The following is a 25,396-nucleotide window of genomic DNA, read 5'->3' as shown; positions in this document are numbered from 1 at the left end:
AGTGAGGGCATGTGAGGGGGAGTGAGGGCATGTGAGGGGGAGTGAGGGCATGTGAAGGGAAGTGAGGGCATGTGAGGGTGAGTGAGTGCATGTGAGGGGGAGTGAGGGCATGTGAGGGGGAGTGAGGGCATGTGAGGGGGAGTGAGGGTATGTGAGGGAGAGTGAGGGCATGTGAGGGTGAGTGAGGGCATGTGAGGGGGGAGTAAAGGGTGACTGTGCAGTGATGAATCTATGTAGCGTCGGCGACTAGGTGGGTCATCACCAGGTGCAGTTATGGGTGATGAATCTCACTCACCTTCATGACTGGTGATTATTTTGAGCCTTAGAGGATGGTGAGTGTCTAAGGTGAGTCTATAAAGTGTGTCATTAGCATGAGATCAAGTCCGGCGGGAGTCATGAGGAAAAGGTGTGTCAACATCTGGCGTGAATATGAGGTGAGTAAAGCCTTCAAAATGTTGAGTAAAAGAATCTGCCTGCGTCTTGTGCTGCTCCGCTAGTGACGCTATCGTGCAATGCGTTTAGACGCTCCTTAAATTTAAATGCAGACTAATTATAAACTGTTCTTATTCATACGCTCACGTTTCGGCTATTGACGTTCAGATTAGGACGGTGAAATGCATATTAGCTGGAATGCCACAAAGTATCGAATATGCCACATAGTTGCGGCTATATGCCACACTGTAGCGGCTATGCCACATAGTAGCGGCTATGCCACATAGTAGCGGCTATGCCACATAGTAGCGGCTATGCCACATAGTAGCGGCTATGCCACACAGTAGCGGCTATGCCACACAGTAGTGGCTATGCCACATAGTAGCGGCTATGCCACACAGTAGCGGCTATGCCACATAGTAGTGGCTATGCCACACAGTAGCGGCTATGCCACACAGTAGCGGCTATGCCACACTAGTAGTGGCTATGCCACACAGTAGCGGCTATGCCACACAGTAGCGGCTATGCCACACAGTAGCGGCTATGCCACACAGTAGCGGCTATGCCACACAGTAGCGGCTATGCCACATGGTAGCGGCTATGCCACACAGTAGCTGGTATGCCACATGGTCCGTTACTGTCAGATTCAAGTATTACAGAAAAAGATACTCGATAACTTGAGTCAAAGTCTAGGAAGAAAAACCTGACAGGACATTTTGTTCTTGGGTCCAGAGAAGGAAATCAAGGCCAGACTACACTCACAGAAATGAGTAAGACTTTGTCCAAATAGTGATGCGCTTTTGCACTTGCAAGAATCTAGTCTTCCTGACCCAGTTTTGCCCAGAAAAAGTGTGTATCGGTGCCACGTCATCTTTAGTCTCCTGTTGTGTGTAGAATGTCTGCGAAAAATGATCCGTTCATTTCTTGGATTGCATAACTTGGCCGTCTTCCATCATCCTTGTTCAATTTTCTTTTTTGTCTTTCTCAAAAAAATTATAATGTGGTTGGTCGACTACGCAAATTTCTTGCGAATTTTTCAGTTCAAATTTTATTTTATATACAAAATATTGATCGATCTTAGTTGCGCATTTTATCCTAATATTAAATGTATTTTTAAACTTTCGATCAAAGTTGGACTATTGTTTGGAAATTGTCATCAAATCGTTGATTTCTTTAAATTTTCGCAACATTTTTCGACGAAAAAAAAATTGCTTAGCACGTTACGAAACTTCAGTAATGTACCATAAAATGTTACCGAATTGTTAAGACGAATTTGTCGCGAATTTTTTACCACTCGCCGCAATTTCGCTGCATTGCCGAATTTTCGGACGCTCGACGCCACGGAAACGAGCGAGAAAATTGGCCGCGCCACGACAGGCAGCCAATTTCCGGGTGCATGAAATGGCCTTTGATCGAAATTGGACGAAGACCGTGAACCGCAGTGTGGGGGCCGTGAACCGCAGTGCGGGGCCGTGAACCGCAGTGTGGGGGCCGTGAACCGCAGTGTGGGGGCCGTGAACCGCAGTATGGGGGCCGTGAACCGCAGTGTTGGGGCCGTGAACCGCAGTGCGGGGCCGTGAATCGCAGTGCGGGGCCGTGAATCGCAGTGCGGGGGCCGTGAACCGCAGTGCGGGGGCCGTGAACCGCAGTGCGGGGGCCGTGAACCGCAGTGCGGGGGCCGTGAACCGCAGTATTGGGGCCGTGAGCCGCAGTGCGGGGGCCGTGAACCGCAGTGTTGGGGCCGTGAACCGCAGTGCGGGGCCGTGAACGCAGTGCGGGGACCGTGAGCCGCAGTGCGGGGGCTTTGAACCGCAGGGCGGGGGCCATGAACCGCAGGGCGGGGGCCATGAACCGCAGGGTGGGGGCCGTGAACTGAGTGCGGGGACCGTGAGCCGCAGTGCGGGGGCTTTGAACCGCAGGGCGTCGGGGGCCGTGAACCGCAGTGCGGGGGCCGTGAACCGCAGTGCGGGGGCCGTGAACCGCAGTGCGGGGGCTGTGAACTGCAGGGCGGGGGCCATGAACCGCAGGGCGGGGGCCATGAACCGCAGGGTGGGGGCCGTGAACCGCAGTGCGGGGGCCGTGAACCGAAGTGTGGGGGCCGTGAACCGCAGTGTGAGGGCCGTGAACCGCAGTGCGGTGGCCGTGAACCGCAGTATGGGGGCCGTTAACCGCAGTGCGGGGGCCGTGAACCGCATTGCGGGGGCCGTGAACCGCAGTGTGGGGGCCGTGAACCGCAGTGCGGTGGCCGTGAACCACAGTGTGGGGGCCGTGAACCGCAGTGTGGGAGCCGTGAACCGCAGTGCGGTGGCCGTGAACCGCAGTGTGGGGGCCGTGAACCGCAGTACGGGGGCCGTGAATCCCGAACCGCATTATCAGACCATCTCACTCTGTGTCTGCAGCTGTCAGACCATCTCACTCTGTGTCTGCAGCTGTCTCTTATACACATCTAGATGTGTATAAGAGACAGCCTGAGTCTCACGTACCTCGTCCCTCAGTCTCACGTGCCTCGTCCCTCAGTCTCACGTACCTCTGTCTCTTATACACATCTAGATGTGTATAAGAGACAGCACGTACCTCGTCCCTCAGTCTCACGTACCTCGTCCCTCAGTCTCACGTACCTCTGTCTCTTATACACATCTAGATGTGTATAAGAGACAGGTCTCACGTACCTCGTCCCTCAGTCTCACGTACCTCGTCCCTCAGTCTCACGTCTGTCTCTTATACACATCTAGATGTGTATAAGAGACAGCACGTACCTCGTCCCTCAGTCTCACTTACTCACTTACCTCGTCCCTCAGTCTCACGTACCTCGTCCCTCAGTCTCACTTACCTCGTCCCTCAGTCTCACGTACTTCGTCCCTCAATTTCGCGTACCTCGTCCCTCAGTCTCGCGTACCTCGTCCCTCAGTCTAGCTTAACTCGTCCCTCAGTCTCACTTAACTTGTCCCTCAGTCTCACGTATCTCGTCCCTCAGTCTCACGTATCGCGTCCCTCAGTCTGACGTACCTCGTCTCTCAGTCTCATGTCAACGCATGCTTCGTCCCTCAGTTCGTCAAGACTGCCCCTTCCCTTAATTTCAGTAATAATAATAATAATAATAATATTAATAATAATAATAATAATAGCACTAATAATATTTCAACGAACCACTTAGATCATTCTCCGGAGACTAGATAGGTTATCCCCCTTGCACTTTATACTTTTTTCACGTTCATTTTCATGTTCACTGTCTCCAAATTTTCTTTTTGTTTTTATTTTTATTGTAATTTCTTAACGTGTAATTTTTAAGGCGCCGGTTGTGTCTATCACTGTGTAGGCTATATCTACTCCTACTTAACTAAATATACTCCTACTTTACTGTATCTACTCCTACTTAACTATATCTACTCCTACTTAACTATATCGACTCCTAATTAACTATATCGACTCCTACTGTAATGTAATTCATCATTCAGTATCTCGCTAATATTTCCTAACGAGATCCTCAATGCTGGTTTTTAGTAAAAGTCTCAATTTGCATAGTAGTGTGGATTTTGTAGTGCCCGTGTGATTGATTGCAATTAGTTAGAAGATTTTCGGTCTAATAATTCTTCACTAAGCCAACTATTACTTCTAAGGTTAAAAATTTATTTTTTCATTAAGTTTCGGATGAAACCAACACTGGACCAACATCGGCTATATTCTGGCTGAGAAAATCATCTAAATTCGAATTTTGATTTGGTAAATTCACGACGATTGGATTAACAGCCAACAAAAATTTTAATCCTTGCAATTGCGCTGTAGCGCTAACCGGCGCGCATTTCTTTCTTTTGTCCGGTAATGTGGTGTCAATACAGAGAATTCCGTTCATTTTACGGTGAATTTCGCGCAATTTACGGTGAATTCTGCTCAATTTTAAGGGCAGAAGGTATGGCAAATGCAGGAATTCTGTTCCCCTCGCTCACTTCTTCCGTCTGCTAAGGTAAGTTAAAGCTAAGCTTCAGTATTTGTGGTTGCCCGCGCCAATGGTCGGCTGCTTGAGGTTTGTTTACAATCTATTCTCTTTGAATTGAAGTAATTTGCCGCGTACCCTTATATATCATGGCCAGATGATGTTGTTGTGGCGTAATTGATGCTGTGAAATGAATATGGTGTGCTTCTCCGGTAAAATAATACATTATAATAAAAAGTAATAAGATAGCCTTGAGCTTAAGTCGACTGCGCCAGTAAATTCGAAGTTTTTATTAGCATATTGTCTAACATTTTCCTAATGTTTTTTCACTATCATGCGTTCTTTGCCTGGTACGTGCAATGATTTTTTGTGCCGTTCATCGAAAATGTATTTTGAATAGCTTGAAACTTATTCGGTTATAGAGGTACATAAAAAAACCTCATGCCGACTTAGGCTGAACTAAATATATTATTTTACGCATTAATTTAATGACGGCTGTCGAATTCAGTTAATTTATTGTGCAATATTTAATACTGCTGGTACGAATATTGCTCAACTGCGTTTTTTTAAATGTTTGTGTTGTTTTTGTTTTTATTCAACGAACATTGGCCGTATAAAATACATCATTAATGAATGAAATTTTTGAATGAACGCTAATAAGACCATGTGTTTCCAATAAAAATAATCTTGAGGATGGTTTCAATGGACATTTTTTTCATCAGCATGCAACATGAATGTACACAAGCGCTGTACGGAGTCTGTACCGAACCTGTGTGGATGTGACCACACAGAGCGACGCGGCCGAATACTCCTCAAGATTCAGTGTGTACACAACAAGCTTGTGTGTGAGGGTGAGTATAGCTGTGTAGCTTTGTGTGTTATAATGAATAATTGCTCATTATTGTATGTACGTTCTTAAATAGTGAAAAACTTCGTGTAAATGAAAGCTTTCTTCTAGTCTGCATTGTCTTGTTTACGTCGGTAAAAAAAAACAAAGAAGCGATTTAACTAATTTGTGTGTGACTCGAAATGGGCGAGGTTGTATGGACCTGTGTCACACAACGGTAGTTGTGTGCTTGTGCTATCTCATGTTTGTTGATGCTCGTTTCTGTGTTTGTATGAATGACTTGCATGTGTTAGTGTTGGCCCTATGACGCTATACATCGTCACAATGAGCTGCTCATTAGGCTTCAGCTCATCTCATAAGATTAAATTAATTGCAAATATCAAGGAAATTTTTAGCTTGTGAACTTTCACTATGCAACTGTTTGAAGAAACGATAGAAAAACGGTCTCACCGGCATTCTAGTGGCCGGCCGCCACGTAAAAGTAAACCATTTATCCGTTTTTTCAGATTTTGTACCGGTTTCTAGTGTTAAATTTAAATAAAAACGGAATGAAAAACGCGAAAGTCGGCGGCCTCTAGAACACGGGTAAGACCGTTTAACGGTGATTTTTCTTACAGTGTGTAGTTTAATTTTTTCTGTCCGTATTTTTGCAGTGATCGAGGCCCGCAACTTGATCCCAATGGATCCCAACGGACTGTCCGATCCTTACGTGAAGATCAAACTCATCCCGGGCGCCGACGTTAAGAAGATGAAGACCAAAACCATCAAGGCTTCGCTCAATCCTGTATGGAACGAGACCTTGTCGCTGTAAGTAAACAAGTTTTGAGGAACTCCCTACTAATTTATTATTTTGTATTGAAACTTTTTTGTATTTGCGCTCGGTTATCCTGGGTGTATCGTTATTAATTACCACGAAAATCTAATTTGCTGCAATGGCCTCGATCGGAGTGCATGTGGTATCCTATAACATTTTTTGTGGTTGTTGACCACTAATCTTTTAAAACCACTTGCTTGATATAAAAAATATAGCAAATATTTTTAAAACCACTTGCTTGATATTAAAAATATATTTTTAATGTTTCATTTTTTTGTAGAATGAAATGTTTCATTGCAACTGCAATTCATGTTATTGCTTCGAAAGAAAGAATTGAAAGACAGTTTTATGTTCGCTTTGTGCGCGTTATAGAGGCTTTACACGAGGCGAACGACGGCGAATTAACGTTTAATTTACGTATATTCAAGGAAAAAGCATTTATTTGAACGTTTATACCATGAAAAACATTAAATTCAACGTCTATTAATGGATAAAACATTTATTCCATCGTTGATATAAAGGAAAAAAAACATAATTCAACGATACTTCAATGTGAAAACATTTAATTGAGGTAGATTCTACGTAGAAGCATTTAATTCAATGTTGATTCAACGTAAAAACATTCAACTCAATGTTGATTCAGCGTAAAAACATTTAATTCAACGATGATTTAGCGTAAAAACATTTAATTCAACCTTTATTCAGCGTAAAAACATTTAATTCAACGATGATTCAACCTAAAAACATTTAATTCAACGATGATTCATAATTAAAACATTCAATTCAACGATGATTCAACATTAAAACATTTAATTCAACGATGATTAAACTTGAAAATTTTTCATTCAACGATGATTCAACATGAAAACATTTAATTCAACGATGATTCAACAAAAACTTTTAATTCAACGATGATTCATCATAAAACATTTAATTAAACGTCAGACATCTGGCTTGCCCGCCCCTAAGGCCGACGTTTGTGTTGTTGTGAAAAACTCCCCAATTTCCGGGTAATTTTATTCTCCAGCGTCTAGACTTTAACTCCATTAAAATTATTCCATTAGAAGTGGCTAATGACCCCATTCTTCTCGAGCTAATCCGCCCATTTAGACTCACGCGTAATTTGTCTAAAAAAACAGCCCTCGTCGAGCTGAAAACTTTCTGACTCGAGTTTTCCTGACAAAGTTTGAATTTTTTCTGGTTTTAGTCTGGTTATAGGCACAGTTCTATTTCTGAAACACATGAAATTTTGAAATAAGTTAATTAACATGCTCATTTTTGTTTAAGCATTGAAGAACATGTAATTCTGAAAGATTTGGTGTAATTTCAGTTCCAAGGCGTTAAGAATTCTTTATAAACTTTTTCATGATGTTTACTGATGAATTGCGATTGCAGAAGTTCCTTTCCTATCGAGCGACTGTGAGATAATAAATTCCCGCGGTCTAGCAGTTAGATCACTTGTGCAAATTTGGGGAAAGTTACTTAACAGTGAAGAGGAATTTATATTGTCAGATAATCTCATGTAAATCTGTTTACCCTTTGGTCTGCTGACGTTGACTCACGTCACGTGGCCTTAGGTATGAATAACAATGAGGACGCGTAATGTATACAAAGGTTTGAGATATCGCACATTGATGGCATCGCGTCTATGATGACACTCCGTACAACGTTCTCAGTTTCGCCGAACTTTGTTTGCCAGAGACAGTCGCAGTTTCGCAGAACTTTGTTTGCCAGAGACAGTCGCAGTTTCGCAGAACTTTGTTTCACAGTTTCGCAGAACTTTGTTTGCCAGAGACAGTCGCAGTTTCGCCGAACTTTGTTTGCCAGAGACAGTCACAGTTTCGATTTCTTTTTTTCGATCTGAAATGTAGCTTTTCTTCATAGCATATGTCGCCGTCTGCAAGCTTTTACTGAAACAATTCTGTTGCACTGCAAATGCGTTCTCTTGCATGCAACTTCCCGCTGCGTGTCGTTCTCTTTATTAACAAATTAATTTTGAACACTTTTAATTATAGCAGAATATAAAAGCACTCAAAATAACTTCAATGAAATACACAGCCTATCAACACTTACCGTGTTGTTTGTGTCATCTTGAATATCCGATGCATATGTTCAGCTTACACATCATTCATATTTGATCAAATTTGTGATGTTCTTATTCATATTTGTATTTGATCAAAGACGTGATGATAGTTGTCATATGTTTGCGTACCAAAATATTATTTAAGTATCCAGCACACTTTTATTTTCCTAGGCAATCTGCCAAAAATAATCGAATATTTATTGTAGAATATTGTCATCTTCACATTCATTGTATTTCTAAAGTACATTTCAGTGAAAATGTTGATTGAATCGAAATTTCGAAATTTCCATTCAAACTCTTTCTTTTGTGGTATTGTTTCAATCCCCTCGGAATGGTTCTTTGTATATGAGATACTTAAATACTCGTAGTAAAATCCGTGGAATTTTCTCGGAACAATTAACGCATTTTCTTTATTGCGATAGTAGATAAGATAATATGTACAGGTATCCCAACAAAATATTTTATTGCAGTTCTTATGTTATCATTTATATACATGCATGATAACGTAGTTAGAGCCGTATTAATTATAATATATAGTTTATACAGGTAAAGAATATCAATATGAATGACAAATGAAACTGTGAACTTTATTAGGGAGCTGAAGCCTGAAGACAAGGACAGGCGCCTCCTGATCGAAGTTTGGGACTGGGACCGCACCTCCCGCAACGACTTTATGGGGTCCCTCTCTTTTGGGGTGAGTTCCCCAATGGGGATCAGGGGCAGGGGGAATAAATCTCTTCTTTCGAAATGTAGAGAAAATCCCCCCCCCCCCAAAAAAAGATTGGGGTAATGCATTTCAAAAGGGAGAACAGATGATATTGTTCAAATTTAGCTTCCCTCTTTGCAGGGACATCCTTCATCTGCGTTGTATTGACATTCGAATGCATATTAATTGAAAAAATTTGATGAACGGCCGCACGATAAAAAATTTTTATTGGGATTTAATTTCTAATTTAAGTATAAATAGTTTACGTCAGTGATGGTTATCACCAGTGATGATTTTCTGAATGGTAGGTGAGCGAGATCATCAAGAACCCCGTGGACGGATGGTACAGGCTGCTCACGGACCAAGAGGGCGAGTACTACAACGTCATGGTACCACCTGAGGGCACCGACATCGCCAAACTCAAGGAGAAGTTCAAGGTACTTAGCCTTCATGGTACTTAACCCTCATGGTACTGAGCTTGAGTTCAGGTACTTGTACCTCATGGTAACTTGAATTAATTCAGGTTCTCTACCCTCATGGTACTATATAGGCTTGAGTAAGGGTAGTTTCGCTTCGGTGAGATCCTCAGGGAAATATTCGTGATTCCTACCCACAGTTATTAAAGCTTATGAGAGTTCAAGAAGAGGCTTTGTTCATAATTTAGTGGTGTCTTCGTAATAGTCCTTTAAATTATATAATACCTACTTTCAGAAATTTCTCAGCCTGAGTCATGTATTGGTTTACAGAGTGTAAAATCAACTTCAATCGGCTGTATCTTACATATTTTTTGATGTCTTCAATAACCTTTGAGTAAATTATATACTTTCACCTTGCTATTTGACGTCCTGTGTTGAAATAATATTGTGCGGTAACTAGGTTGATCATTTGGCGACATGCTGTACGCATTTGTAGCTTCTTTTGTACTATTTTCTTGCTTGTTGCAATAGTTCGTATCTCTCGCGAATATTCCGTTATTGTAGCCGTAAAAACACGATTTCTTAAGTCACTATCTTACCTCATTTAGAAGCGCAATTCGCAGTTGACATCCATGCATTCATTTGTTCAGCTTCTGTTTTTTCAGTAAAGCGACTAAGAAAATAAAACTTTACTAGTAAACGACGACCAGCAAGATTTATTTTTTATTTTTTAATGGTTTGTTTAGCCTCTTTTTCTGACATTAAAATGGATGAACTCCATTACCTTCTCCTTGCTCTCCTCATCGTCATGCTTCCTTCCCTTCGTCTCTATTATAACTTTATCAGAAATTCCTTCTCCTGAATTATTTTTCCTACACTACTATTTTATTTCCTCTCAATTCATAAAAATTGAGTCATATTGCCCAAATAGTGACACACTCCCTGCACGTAGCTCTGATACGCTCTTCTGACAAGCCAAACTGGGTCAGGATGATCCACACAAAAGCAAAAAGTGCGTCGCTATTTGGACAAAGTCTGCTCATTTCTCTGAGTGTAAATTCTGCTCGCATTTTCTTCAAGTTGTTGAGTAAATTTTTGCTTTCTTTGACACCAAAAGGAGGCGGAAGCTGAAGAGAGAATGAAGGTAACTGCCGGTGTATATAAACTTACGGATACGTGTACGTTGCGATACCAAGTTCTGTCTCGCCAGCCTCAGTCTCACGTACCTCGTCCCTCAGTCTCACGTACCTCGTCCCTCAGTCTCACGTACCTCGTCCTCAGTCTCACGTACCTCGTCCCTCAGTCTCATGTCAACGCATGCTTCGTCCCTCAGTTCGTCAAGACTGCCCCTTCCCTTAATTTCAGTAATAATAATAATAATAATAATATTAATAATAATAATAATAATAGCACTAATAATATTTCAACGAACCACTTAGATCATTCTCCGGAGACTAGATAGGTTATCCCCCTTGCACTTTATACTTTTTTCACGTTCATTTTCATGTTCACTGTCTCCAAATTTTCTTTTTGTTTTTATTTTTATTGTAATTTCTTAACGTGTAATTTTTAAGGCGCCGGTTGTGTCTATCACTGTGTAGGCTATATCTACTCCTACTTAACTAAATATACTCCTACTTTACTGTATCTACTCCTACTTAACTATATCTACTCCTACTTAACTATATCGACTCCTAATTAACTATATCGACTCCTACCTAACAAATCGACTCTTACTTTGCTCCATTGGCTTCTACTTCGCTAAATTGACTCCTACTTATCTTTATTGTTCGATGCCTTTAATGTAAACTTTATGTCTGCCTTTAAATTATATCTACACTTCAGAGCGGTAACTTCAACTTTTTTCGTGTCATCCTTTTATGTGTATTATTTTATATGAATTTTTTACAGCTTCCTGACTCTTAAGATCCATGTTAAATTTTAATCCCTTTTTCCGGAACTTTACTATCTGTTTACGCGTCAGTTTACGAATAGCATCAGTTTTGGCATCGTGTCAGTGTAGAAATTTGCATCTGAATGGGAATCACGTCATAGGAATCGTATCAGTTTTGGAATCGAGTAACTTTAGGGATTGCGTAAGTTTAGGAATCTCATAAGTTTAGGAATCGTGTAAGTTTTAGAATCAAGGCATAGGAATCGCGGCGTCAGTTTAGGAATTGCATCATGGGAATCGCGTCATGGGAATCGCATGAGTTGGATTCCAGCACATGTTATATTGAAGCACAATACATACAATGTATTACAACGGATAGTGTTGTGTGGTATGGTTCATAGGCAGCATGGCTGTGATGTCACCACAGAGTTCATCACACTTGCGACGATACCAGAGAAAAAATGATAGTAATGTTACCAGGTGTGTAATAATAAAACAAAGACAACTTAAATGATGAATTCGCATGCCTCACTTGAACTATTGTCGGTGATGCCAAGCTTCCTAATGAATATTTGATAAAATACTGAATCTGATGCCCTAACGATGCCCCATAGCATAAACTTTTTAATATTTGTGATAAAATATGGTTGTATTTGTTATTTCGAAAAATAAAATCTGTTGAGACAATATTTTTAATTCAATAACATCACCGAATTATATTTTTCATAAGCAGATTATTTGGTCAGTAAACAATCCTGCGCAACTCCTTCAACATATTGTTATTTATAATACGTATAGGTATCTATAATGATAGCTTATGATATGATTGATAGCTTATGATAATCTGATAATCTCATTTAAAATCCGATTGCCCGTGAACTTGAAGATAGTAATCTCTAATCGTACAGGTTACAAAGTATTCAAGCTTCCACACTATTTCCGTTGATATATAGTGATGGAAAACGTTGTGAGATGAAGCCATCATAGTGCATCACTCAAACTGATATTCTGCACTAAAACTCACGAAAGTGAACCTTTTGTTACGACTACTAAACACCGATTAATGGTTTAGGGAAGCGTCTTACCACACACCACTCAATTGCAATATTTAAACTGATATTTTTAACTAAAGTGATCCTATATAATGAAGGCAACAAAAGTAAACCTTGCGTTACGAAATTAAGACGCTATTTACCACGACCAGACGCCTATTATTGAAGATGGAAGCGCTATGTAATGACACGCCACAATAATGCATTATCTCGACTGATATTCTTTAGTAAAAGTAACGACTATTATAGTGCATTACCTAGACTGATAATGTATAACAAATATAAAGAAAATAACTTTTCGTTATCACACTCTGACGCCCGTTAATGGTGAGGGAAAGCGTGTTGTTATCACACACCATTTAACTGCTTTCTTCAAAGTGACATTATTAACTGATATTGTTTAATAAAAATATCAATAATGAACTTTGTTACCTCGCCCAGACGCTGAGTATCAACAAGCGTCCCGTGGCGCCTGCTGTACCCAACGACGTGCCGTCGAACATGTCCAAGCGAGACGTGATCCGCGCTACCGACTTCAACATGTTGATGGTGCTTGGAAAGGGGTCCTTTGGCAAGGTGCTGCTCGCTGAGAGAAAGGTGCGTTAAAGGGTTGCTATAAGGTGCTGCTCGCTTAGAGAAAGGTGCGTGAAAGGGTAGCTATAAGGTGTTGNACCTGTCTCTTATACACATCTAGATGTGTATAAGAGACAGGCTATAAGGTGCTGCTCGCTGAGAGGAAGGGGCGTTAAAGGGATGCTATAAGGTGCTGCTCGCTGAGAGAAAGGGGCGTTAAAGGGTTGCTATAAGGTGCTGCTCGCTGAGAGGAAGGTGCGTTAAAGGGTTGCTATAAGGTGCTGCTCGCTGAGAGAAAGGTGCGTTAAAAAGGCCGCTATAAGATGCTGCTGGTATTTTTCTTAGTAAATCTTTTATTATTCAAGTAAATTCTACATGAACTTCAAGATTTCTTCCAATAAACTTAACTGCGCTTTGTTCTTGAAGCGCTAGCCGCCGGTAAATGTTTTTTCATATACCCCTGATCTATCTATATACATCAGGTATATATATATATGACTGGTATATATCTGAATCAGGTATATATAGTACAATGGGTGCGAAAAGTATGCGACACAAAGGACAAACTTTATTTAATTAAGACCTATTCAACAAAATAACATAAAAAACGCAATTCTAATTTAAATTTGCATGGCAAATACAAATATCATAGCAAAACAACAACAAGATCATTAAATGTTAACTTATTAATTGCAATTTGGTAAAAGTTAATGTTTCCTTTCCGCAAAGTTTTTCCTTTGTGTCGGATAATTTTTGCTTTTTGCACCCACTGTATATACCTAAATCAGTTATGTACAGTTTAATCATGTTTATATATTTTTTGAGGTCTATACGTATCTATGTGAGGTATATTTTTACTACATCTATTTATCTATATCAGGTATTTATATCAGGAATATTTTTCTCTACGTGAGCCGCTGTCACCAACAGCCTGCGGTCGACAGAAGCTGTCGCTGCAGGCAACGTAGGCCTAAACTTCAGCTTTTTCTGTATTCTTTATAATTATTTAGCTGCCAGATTCTGCAGTTTAATAAGAAAATGTTTTAAGTAATATTACTTAGCGAATTGTTAGTGAATTTCTGACGTAAGAACATTAGCTGCAGGCTGAGCTCCGGTAATGTTGTTATAATTGGACGCTGTGAGCGTCAGTGTGATATGGGAATTTTTTCGGTAATAATTTCAGTGAATTACACTTGAAAAATAATTTTGAAATTATAATTATAGGAATAATAATTGCCAAGGTTTATTAGAGTTGTGAGAGTTAAGGTGATTAAGCTGTATGTGGTGAATTACGGTGAATAAGATAGATGTGGCGGGTTAAGATGAATAAACTTGAAAGAATTACGAATATATAGCGATTTCACTACAATTTTGTACTCAGAAATTTCGCTTCTTTGAAATTCTTGGCCTTCTTGAGAATGTTTTGATGTCAGGCCGCGGACGCATGGGATTTTATGGAAATGCTTGTTATGGAAGTTCGACGTTTGAGGAAATATTTTCTATAATAAATCACGATTTGAAAAACTCGAACTTTGAAATTCTCTCAACTTCTAAAATTTCAAGTCTTTTTCGTTTGGAAAATTATCTTTCATTTACGTAATTGTTATACCCATTCTAAAAAATTTCCCTTAATTTATTTATTTATTCATTTACTTTCTATCTCAGCTAATCTTCTTTAATTCACGTAAATTATATATAAATGGCAGGGCACAGACGAGCTGTACGCCATCAAGATCCTGAAGAAAGACATCATCATCCAGGACGATGACGTCGAGTGTACCATGATAGAGAAGCGGGTGCTCGCGCTCGCTGGCAAGCCTCCCTTCCTGGTACAGCTGCACTCCTGCTTCCAGACCATGGTCAGCCCGTAGCTATAGCATTAGTACGTAGGTATAGCATTAGTACGTAGCTATAGCATTAGTACGTAGCTATAGCATTAGGACACTTGCAGACCATGGTGAGCGCCGTAGCTATAGCATTAGTACGTAGCTATAGCATTAGGACACGCGGTATAAGCACTCCTCCAGTGAGCAGCCAAAACAACAGCAGCTCCAACAACGCGAGAATTGTGGTAGTGTCGTACGAATAGCAGTATAGCACTAGAGAAAATATAAATGTTATAATATGCGTTCTGGATTATGAGTACCGTAAAGCAACTTCTTAATTAGTCCTAAGTTTGAAACAATATATTTCGTAATTTAGTTGCTAACTCAGCATTTTGAAATGTTTACCAACTTGTTTATTGTGTACTAAGATGTCAACAGCATCCACCCCGTATAGTGTCAACACAATTGAAGACGTCTTGTGTTGACAGGACCGCCTGTACTTCGTCATGGAGTATGTCAACGGAGGCGACCTGATGTTCCAGATCCAACAGTGCGGCAAGTTCAAGGAACCCGTCGCTGTGTGAGTGATAACCTACCTACTCAACTAACATAACCTAGCATTACTTAGCGCAATTTATCCTTAACCTAGCTTCGCCTATATACTAGCTGCTAGCAGAACCTTACATGACATAACCTACCTGTAGCATAACAAACGTAACATAACCTAGCAAAATCTAAGATAAAATAACCTAGCATTAGAAACATAACCTAGCATAATATAACAGGACAGAATTTATCCTCACATAACCTATCAAAACATAACCTATCATAACATAACCTATCATAGCATAACCTATCATAACATAGCCTACCATAACATAACCTATCATAGCATAACCTATCATAACATAATCTATCATAATATAACCTATCATAAAATAGCCTACCATAATATAACCTATCATAAAATAGCCTACCATAATATAACCTATCATAACATAACCTATCATATCATAACCTAACTTAACATAAAACATAGCCTAATCCTGACCGACGTCGTTCAGATCTTTCTGTATCTTTGTATGTCACTGGCTGAATCTTTTCAAAAGCTCCATGCATATTTCTTATTTATATGTTATTCCTACCTAGTGCGTAGCTTTCGTGATAATTCTACTTCATTCGTTTCTTATCATTATCACGTATTTTTGACCGACTTTTCGTTTCATAACTGGGAAAGTATTCAACAATATGGTGATTTTTTGTCGGATTATTTTGACTTTTTAATTTCTAACGACCTACTTTGTGCCGAAGGTTCTACGCAGCGGAGATCGCCATCGGTTTATTCTACCTGCACTCGCGCAACATCATCTACCGCGACCTGAAGCTTGACAACGTCTTGCTGGACCAGGACGGTCACGTCAAGATAGCAGACTTCGGCATGTGCAAGGAAGGAATTTCTGGCGACACAACAACCAAGACTTTCTGCGGCACTCCGGACTACATTGCGCCTGAGGTCATTGTCTAGGAAATTTAACAAAATTTATTTAATAATTCATTGATATTTAGAGTCTGCCCTAATCGCAAGTTCACATAAAATTTAGAAGAAAAGAGTGGAACTCCGGACTACATCGCGCCGAGGTTATTATCTTTTTAGGAAATTGAAGCTATTTTATTTAATATATCATTAGTATTTAGAGTCTGCTTAAATCGCAAGTTCACATAAAATATTAGAATATTAGAGTGGAACTCCGGACTTCATTGCACCCAAGGTCATTATCTAGCAAATTTAACCAAATTTATATCATACATTATTAATATTTGGAATACTTATGTAAATAGTCTGCTTAAATCGCAAGTTCATATGAAATTTAGAAGCTAAGAGTATAACTCCGGAATACATAAGTACCCATGGTTGAATTAATACATACATGTATTAATTCAAACATGCATAGCACCTGTGGTTACCATTATCTATTTGTAAAATGAAATCAATTTTATTTGATGCATCATTGACGTTTGAAATGTTTATACCATTAGTCTGCTTAGAACGACTGCTTTCCAAGAATTTAAATGAAAAAAAATCATTTAACATATATTCAGTGGAAACATATCGTACACTAGCTGGATGAACTGATGAATGGCCTCTACGGTTTTATTGAAAATTTGCTGAATTTACTTATTCTTCTTTAAAAAAATAAAATTATTCATTTTTAGCTCATTTTCTCATTTATGGAAAAAAGGCGCTTATGTGCTCGTCATGTCCGTCTTTCTGTCCGTCTTTCTGTCCGTCCGTATGTCCGTAACTTCACGTTTTTGTCGATGAGAAAATGCTCTCTCTCTGACACTCACTGCAGTCAGTCCTGAGTTATATTTTTCACTAATGCATCGTTCACATTTCAAATTATTTTTTCGACTCGCCTTCAACTCAACTTGTTTATGTCTTTCGCTCAGAAGTTTTTCTCTAATATACTCCAGTTCCTAACTTAATTCTTCATTCAACACCAACGCGTTACCAAAGGTTTATACACTTTACTGCTCCCAGGAAAATGTTGAACTTATCAACGTTCTACTTGACAAGCCCACAGCCTCCGTTCTGGTTTTTCCTCATTCATAGACGTGAAAAAATTTTAAGACAGTTTGTTTCGCTCAATACACAACATCGTGACGCAATTTTTTCTTGTCTTAACCGCCGGTGGGAGTGGTCATTCGGACACGATTTATTGAACAAGGTTTAATAAATTGTTGTTTTCATTCAATAGATAATTATTGGTGCTACATTATTTGGAATAAACAATCTGCTGCTTTGATACACCAGAATCGACTATAAGATGTACTGAACCTTACGGTACCACTGATGGACTTGGTAGTAGTACACAAATTGGTACGTGGTGCATATCATCTACTACCATTCCTGATCTTGGTACCATTGCTGGGGTTGTCCAGGTTCGTCCAGCCGTACTTATAGTACTTTAACGTGGACCCCAACAAAGGCTTGCAATGAAAGACACTTCCGAAAACACTCTCTTGAAATCTGTAGTTTCAATTCCCTAACACCATTGTACCACTCCCTACATATAGCAGATCATTACCCACTACAACCATTCTCTTAGTACTCCTTCCGTATCCCAGATCATCCAGTGCTCTAAGGACCTCTGCAAGGGCGTGAGTAGAAGGCCTTGTTACATTGCGTCTCCTACCCAAAGTCCCTGTCGAAGGAGAGTAAGGACCTCTGCAAGGGCGTGAGTATATTGCCTTGTTAAATGGCGTCTCCTACCTCAAGTCGCTATCCAAGGAGGCTAAGGACCTCTGCAAGGCCGTGAGTAACTCACTGTGTTGTATGAATTGCTAGTCCTACTCCAAGTCTTAGGACCTCTGTTAGGGAGTGAGTCATTGATCGTATTTCATACATTATAGGACTCTTATCCTAAGTCCCTCTCCAAGGACCTCTGCAAGAGCGTGAGGTGGTGGTGGCGTTTTATACATTAGGACTCCTTCCCTAAGCCCTTCTGAAAGGAGTCTAAGGTCGTCTAAAAGGAATCTAATGAACCTCTGCAAAGATTCTAAAGACCTCTGCTTGAGTTTATTAGCGATATTTTTGGCATTCTTCTTATTATTTATGATATTTTTTCATGGAAGTCAGAAAGACTTTTAGTGTTCGAAATTTTTTCATTGAATCTGAGGACCGAAAAAATTCCTACCGATGATCAGTTATTGTTCATGATTTCTTTTTAATTTATTCCGTTTTATTTTTAGAATTAATTTATTACTGTCCTCCCGTCAGCTGCTGACGAAGCAGCCCGCTAAGAGGCTGGGCTGCGGGCCCACGGGGGAGGAAGACATCAGGACGCACTTGTTCTACCGCCGCATCGACTGGGGGCGCCTCGAGAACAGAGAAGTCCAGCCGCCCTTCAAGCCCAAAATCGTGAGTGCTATACTATACTACTACTGCTGTACTATACTACTAGTGCTATACTTATTCCTGGACCATCCTTTGTGTCAAGATAAATAAGTGGGTCAGTGTGATCTACTTATGGGAGTCACGGCTGTGTGCGAGTATGATGTGACTCACGTGAGTGTGTCACGGCTCGGTCATTATGACTAAAAAAACTGATAGTGAGCTAATCTGATGCATTTATCTCGGGAAAGGCCGTTGCCTCAAGCTAAGTGGGTTATTCTGACCCACTTATTTTCTAAGTGTAGGATCTGACTGTCTCACAAGTTAGAGTGTAACTTCCAGAGTTAGGATCTGACTTTCTCGCGGGTTAGGGTGTTAAGGTGTTATGATGCTTGTACACGTGGCCAGAAGTGGCGGCCAGTTTAACTCTTGTATACTAACCGCCACAGTTTACCGTGCTGCTGGCCTTGTGTAAACGACCACTGGTCATTCCGTGGCCAGTAGCGCCTATACACGTAGCCAATAGCACTATTATTAGTGCTGGTGACACTGGCCGCCACTAGTTGTCTCGTGTGCAAGCACCGTAAATTCTAGCGTAAGGTTCTGGTTCTCTAAGTTTCTCTCTCAAGCTCGTCTGCCCAAAACTTGACATCATCACTTTACGTTTAGATTACCATACGTTTGCTGCGGGTTGTTAAGCTGTACGAAGTAATGTTAGTGTTTCAGAAGTACTTGTAACTAAATTTTGGGGGGTTTTCTGCATAACTAACAACCAAAGCTTGGTGGTATTTGGGACAAAGTTGGGACTAAACCTTTTTTGCGTTTCGGGATGACTAAAGAATGAATTATATCGGTATTTCGGGATAACTAAAGAATGAATTATATCGGTATTTCGGGATAACTAATGACTGAATAATATCGGTATTTCGGGATTACTAATGACTGGATAATATCGGTATTTCGGGATAACTAATGACTGGATAATATCGGTATTTCGGGATAACTAATGACTGGATAATATCGGTATTTCGGGATAACTAATGACTGGATAATAACGGTATTTCGGGATAACTAATGACTGAATAATGTCAGTATTTCGGGATAACTATTGACTGAATAATGTCGGTATTTAGGGATAACTAATGACTGGATAATATCGGTATTTTTCAGATAACGCGAGATCAAATTACATATATTGATATTTCGGGATAGTTAAAAGCTATAATATCATATTTTGTTCAGGAGACCTAATTACCAAAACAATTTAGGTATTGTTAGGATTACTAAAGATTCGATTGGCATGACATCATTGGTAATTAGAGTAATAACTAATACTGATCATACCATTAATATAAGAACCTATTCCTGATCATACCTCTGACGTAAGTGAAGCTTTGTGAGGTTAAGTTAGTCTAGCCCTCGTGAGGATCTCAGGTTAGTGAGGGGAATGCATTCCTCTAATTATTAATTACTTATTTGAACTGATCGCTTTATTAAAGCACTTGCCGAGCTGAGCTAAAGGACTGGGCGAAGCTTCAAGCATTCCACACTAACTTTTGATCGTCGTCTCGAAAACCTTGCTTTGTAATTACAAAATTTTACAATTTTGATGCATAAACATTAATTATTTCGGTCAATAATTAATTAAGCTTTTTATAAAATATTTCCTTTTAAGATGTTAATTAGTGAACAATGCTTGAGGCTACGCAAGTAACTGTAGCTGCTGTAGCGGCCTGTCATGACGAGGACATTGTAGCGGTAGCATAGATGAGCTCTTGACTGGACGTGTTCCTTAGCAATACATGACAGTGATGACGTGTGCTTATAGCAGAGAAATGAGTGAGTCAAGATGACACACTTTCATTCCATGATCCACTCTACTGGGTCAACCTGACTCACCCCGAGGGTTAGTATGTCAGGAAATAGCTAGAGAATGCAGTGAATTTCGGTCACGTCTTGACTCACTCATTTCTCTGTGAGTCACGCAGGAATATTTATAATTTAGTTCAAATATTCTCAATACTATTGGCTGCTTGCTTGCATTAAATAATTATTATTTAAGTATTAGTTAATTTATTGCTTGATTCACCACAAACAAAGCAAGCACTCAGACGCTTCCTTCAGTTGAGCTAGTTGATAGTAACTATAACTACAGATCAAACTCACAGCCTTCGCTGGTCTTTAATTTTTCACTGATGTTAATCATTCATATTTAGTAATATTGGTGATTTATAGTTCTCTATAATATTATTCTTTTATAGTTAACTATTTTTCATCTACTGGTCTATGCTAGCTTTTACATTTATCAATGATGAGTTATTGATAAGAATCAACGCTAGATCATCACTCCTTCACTACACGCAAAATCACACGCATGCACACACCACACGCACTCACACATTCATTGTCATCGCAGTTCATTCATTTGCTTTAATAACAATTGAACTAAGTATATAACAGCCAAGAAAATTAAACACGTTATCGTCGATAACCATCGCATCGCCATTTACAATGAAAATATGGCGATATTTTATGTTATGTTTATGAGATGATGTGAGATCTCACCACTTTCTCGTCACCATCACCCGAGTTCATTCACTGTCATCATCACTGTTCCGTGCTGTCTCCATTTCAGTGATATTTTTGTGGTACTTCGCTTCTCTTTATTCTACCTTATTTTTCAGTTTATCTAATTCGTGTTTCTTGATTCGTAAGTTGCTATATTCGTTCGCTTATTCGTGATGTCGTTCGTGTCGTTGTTGTTCGGGTCGTTATCGTGGAAATTTGTATTTCGTGATGACGTGTGGTGTACGAAATGTGCGTCAGGCTATGGGAGGCTTCATTTCAACCTAAAACTTGACCTGCTAAAACACTTTTTTTTATATTCTATTCATGTCTTTCACTTCTTATAATATACAAATTTTTCAAATATTCGTGCTGTCTTGTTCTTGGCGAAGGTTTTGTTTTCTATATAACATCAAAACGCATGCACAATAATTCCATTAACTTGTTCTGGTAAATTATATCAAATGAAGGTCTCAAATTTGCTGTGAAATTGTTGGAAGTTATAGTGACAAAAATATGTATATATTTTGCGTTTACGCCAACGCTACTGTATGTAAGCGCTGATTTGTTAATCGTCTTTAAAATATTAATAAGTAATCAATTCGGTCGCTCGATGAATTTGAGATGGAATAAGGGAGAGAACATTTCCGGTGTCGTTGGTCTCGTATACATCGTAAGTTGGAACGATCGCTGGGCAACCTTAATTTTAGGACTGAAAATTAAAGGAAATGTAATTTCTTGAGGTAAATAATAATGCAGTTAAAGTTAAACTTTTCATTTTAATATGTTCCAACATTCCACAGAATTTGTCCCTATACCAAAGAATTTCTCCCTATACCATAGGATTTGACCCTATACCATTTAATTTCTCCCTATACCATATGGTTTGTCCCTATACCAATGAATTTGTCCCTATACCTTAGAATTTGTTCCCTCAATGCATTCTCCACTCTTCTTTGGCCCAAAATATTCCTTCAAACAAACATCATAAAAGCCCAACTCCTATCATGTTACGTGAACCATGTACAAATGTATTCGCAATCAATATTTCATTAACTTAACTCCCAAATATTCAAATTCCAATGCACTTTAAAATCAACAAAATTTTCGCTGCTCCTGGAAAACGTACACTCTTTCTCTCCAAGTTTTTGAAATCCTGAACTGGGTTTTCAAGTTCGCCGCTTGAAGTTGTTGGCCTGGAGCAACAAGCTAATCCTGTTCTTTAGGTCTCGCCGGTTTTGTTTTCAAACTTGTTCTGTGTTGTTCGTTGAACTTGCGGTACATGAAAACGTGTCAACCTCGTATACTCGCTCATTTCAATACCATTGACTTGTATCTTGTATTGATTATTGCACTATACTGCATGATACCATTAACCGTATTGTAAGTAGCAGACGTATTGTGAATGCCAATTGCATTTAAATGCATGTTTTAATCCCTTTTGCCGTACTATTATTGCATGCAGCCACATTGTTCATGTCTCAGTTGTAAATATCCGTATGCATGTAGTATATAACATGCGGCTATTAATAGGCTTGCCTTTACTTCGTACGTATTGTATTAAGTACAATTGATTTAAATTGTCGAAGAGTGGAACAATTTTTCAGATTAAGTTGGTATATCGGATGGCATATTTCAGGAAGTAGTTTTAGTTTATCAACGACGTTTCGAATGCAACAAACATTTATTTTCGAGTTACAAGACGCATTAAATATTAAATATTTTGTGGAAATAACTACACAATATGCGTGAATAGAATATAACAGTAAAATTTTGAATCAGAGAAATCACTGCGAAAGCTCTCTCAGAGTTCAGACAAATCCGGCAGTTAGGAGATAGCTGGACTCGATCGGACCACTGCTTGTCAGCGGTCGTTGCTACAATACAATAAATCGCTAGGTTCGCTCAAGCAGCGGCCTGACATCAACCGACCGATGATAGCTGAACCACTCATCTCTACGCACTCCAGCTACCTGTCTCCTAACTGCTGGATTTGTCTGAACTCTGAGAGAGTTTTCAGAGTGATTTCTCTGGCTCAAAATTTTACTGTTACATCCTATTCACCCATATTGTGTACTTATTTTCACCAAAATGTCAATATTTATTGCTTCTTGTAACTTGAAAATGAATGTTTGTTGCACTCGAAAAATCGTTAATAAACTAGAACTACTTCCTGAAACCTGCCGTTCAATCTACCAACGTCATCTGAAGAATTGTTCCACTCTGATAATTTAAGTCAATGAATCCTCTGGTCATTAACCGCACGTGTATAAGCAAGCAAATTCTGTCTTCTAATATTAAGTATATTTAACTGCACAATCGCATGCGTGGTACGTTATTTGTCTTCCATTTATTCTATCACTTTATGTAATCCAGGATTTCTGCGTTATTACTCCAGACGCCATGTTTCCAACTCGCTTCATACTTCTACGCCTCCACAACGGATTAGCATGAATAGTTTTTTTTACGCGACTAACGTGGTAATTCTACGCTCACTTTATTGCGTCTGAGGTATTATTCCCCGTTGGGATTAACTTGTAACTTATTTTAAGATGTCAATATTTTATTGTGGTGGTAATTTTAAGATGTCAACTTTTTATTGTGGTGGTATTCATTTGATTACTGAAACTTACGAACACAATTAATGCAATTCTTACGACGTAACGTCAACACTCTCCTGTATACTTTTTGACAAGGTATCTCCTGAAACTGATACACTACCTGCATTTCAATAGGAAAATATTTCTACGTTATTTATAAATAATTTCTTCCGAACAAATTAACTCTTAACCAAGAACACAATTTTCGCAAGCTGTAACTGAACTTTTCAACTCGGCTGCGTTGTTCAAGCGATTTAATTGAAACAGTTTTACTTTTAAGTCGTTATCCTATATTTAATTCTTTATTGGAAAGGTTTACGACTTGAAGCTATGCTCACTTTTTTATTATTAAACTTCTTTCCTATTATTTTATCTTTAATGGGATGATTTATTTGTTCTGTGTTTAGTATTTTCCGACATTTTACTTGACGATGCTCAAGTTTCTAGGATATCTGGTTAAAATATGAAAGGATTTTCACGTGATTGCAATATTATTCGTACTGACATTGATAGGTTTATTGCAAGAATTCTGCTATTGAATTTCTTAACTTAATAATCTGATGAATTACTTCTCGTTAGGAGCTAATATCTGTTAAGACTTGTAACGCATCTTTATTGTGTAATATTTGATTATTTATATGCATGATGAGGTAGCAAGGAATGGTTAGGTCAAAGGCTGTTCTATAACTACTAACAATTTTTGTAATGCTAAACAATATTTACCGTGTATTGTTGAGTTAAATCTTATAATACATGCCTGACTATCTCCAACCTCTATGTTTAATCTACCACTAATATGCTCAAGATTAACTTTGGCACAAAGTAACTTTTGTTTCGGAACTATAGTCGCTTTAATAATAATCATGAAATATTCCTAACTATATAATTGCATAAGTATTAATTTGGCTAAAATGATGTTTATACGTGAATTCTTGTGTTTTTATTCATATCTGAATTGTTCCAATTTTATTCCTACCTAAGATTGTCAGAATTTTTTTTTTGATTATTTAAAAAAATAGGTGAAAAAGTTGAAAATATTTGGTCAGCACAATATAATAAAATTCTATTGCATGTAGTTCAAAACAAAGTTCATACTTGTTTCTTTTACATAACCCTTCATGTTGAATAAACATTAGTGTAATAACATTAAATGGTGTATTTGTCTCAAGCTGCCTCCTGTCATCTCTTATGTTAGACGCAACATGTCAATGTTGAAATGTTATATCAACAAAATGTGAATGTCATCGAATTTTCAATGATGCTTTACAACAAACACTAACAAACTGCGTTCACTGTTTTTATAACAACTAACAACTTGCATTAGCAACTGCCTTCACGCCCAATTTTCGTTAACTTTGGAAAGCAATAACATCTTTTCCTGAACACTATTCCCCGTCTTGGAAATACTTTACCCTGAATTAGTGCAATTGAATTTCAGTACAATTAGTATGAATAAATCACTTTCTGACCGCTTTCAATCGCCACTAACACCGAACTACGAACGTAACATCTTTCCAACTTCGGAGGGACGCTAATAAACGTTTTATACCTCCTTCTAATGCAGGCTAATTTCAACGTTATAAAGTTCTGTAATTTTTCTTATGGTAAAATTTTTGTATATTCTATGTGTAGGTCTAGTTAGGCTCTCCATGTGTAGGTCTGGTTAGGCTCTCCATGTGTAGGTCTGGTTAGGCTTTTCATGTGTAGGAAAAAATAAATGAAAAAAGTCTGCTAATTCAAATAATGTGAAATCAAATTAATT

At 38.9% G+C, this 25,396-nt stretch overlaps 1 protein-coding gene across 1 annotated transcript in view; it reads left to right on the top strand.

Annotated features, from left to right (window-relative positions):
• Positions 1-25,396, top strand: part of LOC108680034 (protein kinase C, brain isozyme) — a 74,069-nt gene that overhangs the window by 34,785 nt on the left and 13,888 nt on the right. Inside the window, exons 4-15 of the mRNA XM_018168798.2 lie at positions 1,875-1,988; positions 2,206-2,773; positions 5,056-5,214; positions 5,864-6,017; positions 8,702-8,801; positions 9,122-9,250; positions 12,617-12,772; positions 14,455-14,607; positions 15,063-15,154; positions 15,886-16,087; positions 17,704-17,736; positions 18,356-18,496. Coding sequence (XP_018024287.2) covers positions 1,875-1,988; positions 2,206-2,773; positions 5,056-5,214; positions 5,864-6,017; positions 8,702-8,801; positions 9,122-9,250; positions 12,617-12,772; positions 14,455-14,607; positions 15,063-15,154; positions 15,886-16,087; positions 17,704-17,736; positions 18,356-18,496 — 2,001 coding nt within the window. The remainder of the gene's footprint in view (positions 1-1,874; positions 1,989-2,205; positions 2,774-5,055; positions 5,215-5,863; positions 6,018-8,701; positions 8,802-9,121; positions 9,251-12,616; positions 12,773-14,454; positions 14,608-15,062; positions 15,155-15,885; positions 16,088-17,703; positions 17,737-18,355; positions 18,497-25,396) is intronic.

This window comes from Hyalella azteca, unplaced genomic scaffold (genome assembly GCF_000764305.2).
Source record: "Hyalella azteca isolate HAZT.00-mixed unplaced genomic scaffold, Hazt_2.0.2 contig980, whole genome shotgun sequence".
Taxonomy (NCBI): Eukaryota; Metazoa; Arthropoda; class Malacostraca; order Amphipoda; family Hyalellidae; genus Hyalella; species Hyalella azteca.
The sequence above is the reverse complement of the archived record's forward strand: the minus strand, read 5'-3'. Positions and strand labels throughout refer to the sequence as shown.